Genomic DNA, 3,328 nt, shown 5'->3' on the forward strand with positions numbered 1-3,328 from the left:
GAATAAGACGAGTTTAGAACATAATGAATAATTGGGTGACCATTTTATAATTTTTAATAGTCGAGGGACTCAACAAAGCAACACTTTATAGTCATAAGACCATTTTATAACTTTTAATAACTAAGGGACTTAATAAAATAATATATTATAATCAAAAGATTATTTGTGTACTTTACCCTTTAATAAAATCATATATCAATGATTTTACTATAAAAAAACATAGTCAAGCTAGGTTTTTGATCCATTTTCAAGTCCACACATAACCTAACAAAGGTGAAGATTTCAGTTTCTTGCAAAATTCAAATCAAACCTTTGGGACTAACACCATAGCCATAGGAGGGATTGTAAGTGGATCCATTTATTGAATATGTCGTATTTGTGTCGTGTTTTAATCTCAACCATCTATTTAGATTGACCGTTTAGATTAATTTAATTACTATATTTTTTGTGTAAAACTAATGATTTTTACACAATATAAATGGATCATATCCGTATCCGTATATATATGTATAATTGGCAAACAGGAGATGGGGGAGAACATAGTTTTTATACTACATATATGGAAAGGTACAAAATTTTGCTTTGCCATATGATTTGAACAAACGCTATATACATCCTAGCAAAGGAGCTTATTACAGCAAAACAAAGATAAAGTGAAACTACTACTCAAGAGCTCGTTTATATGGCTTATTCCGAATTACCCGTCTACGGATTCCGCAAAGGATACTACTGCTCGTTGTTTTCCGTTACCTCGTCGGACCTAGCAACCTCATTCGGATTTTACTTGGCGGTTGTTTAATTACTCAACAGCAATTTCCTCTTGGAGTTATCGGATTCTTCGATCTTTGCGAACCTTCCGTGTATCCTCGGTTGACTGTCGGCAAGAGCTTTCCTGCAAGCATACTAAGTGAAGAAACCCATATCATTGAGCTTTCGTTATAGACGTCTTGCCAAATGTTAGTCGTCTAGTTCGATGTTAAAAGCTAAGCACAAGCAACAAGTTAAAGCAATCGATGGAATCGACCGGAATGGGAACAACTTTATTTTCTACCTTGATTTTCCTTCTGAAGTTCCTCTTGGTCTTCTTGTTCCTGTATCTAGAGAGCTTTTCCCTTCGATCTTCAGTAGAACAGCTGCTGACGGTTAATGGCTGCTCGACGGGAGAATGGATGACGCCGCTCAGATTACCGTTGCCGAGTGTCTGTCATAAAAACTCAGTATCATCAAGTGTCTGTCACATTACCAGCAGCTGAATCACATTAGCATTTTTACATACTATATAGTTTAATTGCAAAGCAGGCCACATCTTCTTGGTGTGATCTGAAAAGGGTTTATCCTTAGGTTAGTTTTCAGCTTCCATCGGAGAAACACGGCAGAAGCTGAAAACCGAACAGCAAGGAAGGTGAGTTCCTCCTTTAATTAGACAAGGTCCGAGCAATCAAGGAAGAGACTTTAACATTCTCAAATCCGGTGCATCAGTTATCGAAACAAATCTAAACAAACAATTCTAACACATATGCAAAATTAGGCTGACCTTGATATCTCCTTCACTAAATGCTCTCCTCATCGTATAAACAGAACCGAAATCCATTACGGGGAAATCCAGAAAATTAGGCTTGATTGCAGCCCCTTGCAGAGATCCCATTGAACTTAAACCACCCGAGCTCACCCTTTTCTGGAACGATGCATCGCCAAGCAATTCATTTTCTTGATTTAGGTTTTCATCTATCTCCACAACAGGAGTCTCAAAATCCAGAACCGCAGCCAGTGGCGCTTGTATTGCTGCGTTTGCCATTAGATCCTTCTCGTACTCACAGAGAACATCTAGAAGTTGCTCATTTGGAAATGATTCGATATCTGCGGCCTTAAGTCCTTCTGAAGTAATGACATCTTCACCGCACATGGCTGCAGTCATGGGATCAAGGCCAACAATTGGTTCTTCGATGATCGGATCTAGAGCTCTGAACATATCAACTTCCTCTTCAAGGTTATATTCAGCTGCGGAGGTCTGAACCAGTTCTTTCTACATTATGCAAGAAGAGATAAAAAGGCAGGATTAGAAACAAGCATTGTTAACCGTTAAATATGATCTTTAGCTGAAAGCAAAAATGGTAAAAACTATGATTCAGTATGGAAGAAACACACTTCGCTTTCGGACACCCGAGCCGAAGTCAACTCCATAAAAAAGCTTTGCCCTACAACACTGGATATAACAATGCTAGTTTACCGGACCCAACATATGAGTACAGCTTCATTAACATCTTTTATAGAAAAGTCTATTACAATTGAATTGCCCATCATCATCATCAGAAATGTTAAATTCGAAGAATCTAGTAAACAAATTACTAGTAGCAATCACACCAAGAAGTTGAAGAAAATGAAAGAAATCTTCAAGAACAAAGAATTCAGGATATTGAGTATCATTTTCCAATTATATCCTAACAATTTATTTGTTTGGTTTCTTTTTACGGTCCAGCGTGTGATTATTTTCAATATTATTACTTTTTTTTTTCATTTCAGCCTTGTTTGGTTGCTGAGAAAGTGCTTTAAGAGAATAAATCAATCGGGATTCACGAGAACCCAAAAAGGCATAAACATGAAGGCTGAAGCTTCCAAAATGCTTCCTTTTTTCCTTTTAACTGTTCATCTTAGTCCTTAGAATTTAAAAGGATCCCCAAAAGTTGATGATTTCAATAAGGAAAATCACCCAAAGGCTTGAAATTTGAACCAGAAAACAACAGTTTCTCCATTGAAGCAAACATCAAAGAGCACCAAATTCTTCAAATACAGGAAATCAAAGCTGAAACGCACTTCATAACTAGAGCTAACCAAACAAAAGGAGATCACCCAGAGGAAACCAGAGCAATGAAAACAAATCAAAAGCAAAGATTGAGATGTTGAGTATATATACCATTGAGGCATTGGGTTTCTGGGTTTTGCAGCACTCTTCAAACAGCTCAAAATCTTGAGCAAAGTTCTGCATGTCAGGGAAAAACAGCTCGGTCTCTGCATACATTTCCAACCCACGAAAATCGAACACTTTCCTTTGATTATTCACTGGAAAAAACACAACTTTCTCTCAAACACTCGACGAAGAAGAGATGTTGAACTCAGTAGAAAGCAGAGTTCCGAGTTAAACCTAAATATCTAAATAATTTATAGCACCCAATAGATGCTTTGAGAGAAATTCTGGTTGGTTTTGGATTTTCATGGACATAGGAAGCTAGAATTTGTGTACTTATAAGCATCATCACAGTGTACTATTAAATTATTAGTACAGTTTTAAGATTTTTTCTTGATGAAAAGAATGTGACGGAACAGAACGCTA

The 3,328-nt window shown here is 37.0% G+C and overlaps 1 protein-coding gene across 1 annotated transcript; it reads right to left on the bottom strand.

Moving 5' to 3' along the window:
* Window positions 1-659: 659 nt before the first annotated feature.
* LOC120184055 (zinc finger protein CONSTANS-LIKE 13-like) lies at window positions 660-3,267 on the bottom strand. Its single transcript, XM_039188623.1, has 4 exons — window positions 2,912-3,267; window positions 1,535-2,023; window positions 1,052-1,201; window positions 660-903 (listed from the first exon to the last, which is right to left on the bottom strand). Exons 1-4 carry the CDS (start codon window positions 3,014-3,016, stop codon window positions 796-798), a joined length of 852 nt encoding a protein of 283 aa, XP_039044554.1. The 5' UTR covers window positions 3,017-3,267; the 3' UTR covers window positions 660-795.
* Between the last annotated feature and the right edge of the window lie 61 nt (window positions 3,268-3,328).

This window comes from Hibiscus syriacus, unplaced genomic scaffold, assembly GCF_006381635.1.
Source record: "Hibiscus syriacus cultivar Baekdansim isolate YM2019G1 unplaced genomic scaffold, ASM638163v2 tig00112857_pilon, whole genome shotgun sequence".
Classification (NCBI taxonomy): domain Eukaryota; kingdom Viridiplantae; phylum Streptophyta; class Magnoliopsida; order Malvales; family Malvaceae; genus Hibiscus; species Hibiscus syriacus.

What these genes read in the sequence shown, in the direction of transcription:
- LOC120184055 (XM_039188623.1), bottom strand. Translation starts at nt 3,016, where the DNA reads ATGTATGCAGAGACCGAGCTGTTTTTCCCTGACATGCAGAACTTTGCT. An exon ending in AGAAACCCAATGCCTCAATG is followed by an intron (nt 2,024 to 2,911) that starts GTATATATACTC and finishes TGCATAATGTAG; the next exon opens with AAAGAACTGGTTCAGACCTC. An exon ending in TTAGTGAAGGAGATATCAAG is followed by an intron (nt 1,202 to 1,534) that starts GTCAGCCTAATT and finishes TTTTTATGACAG; the next exon opens with ACACTCGGCAACGGTAATCT.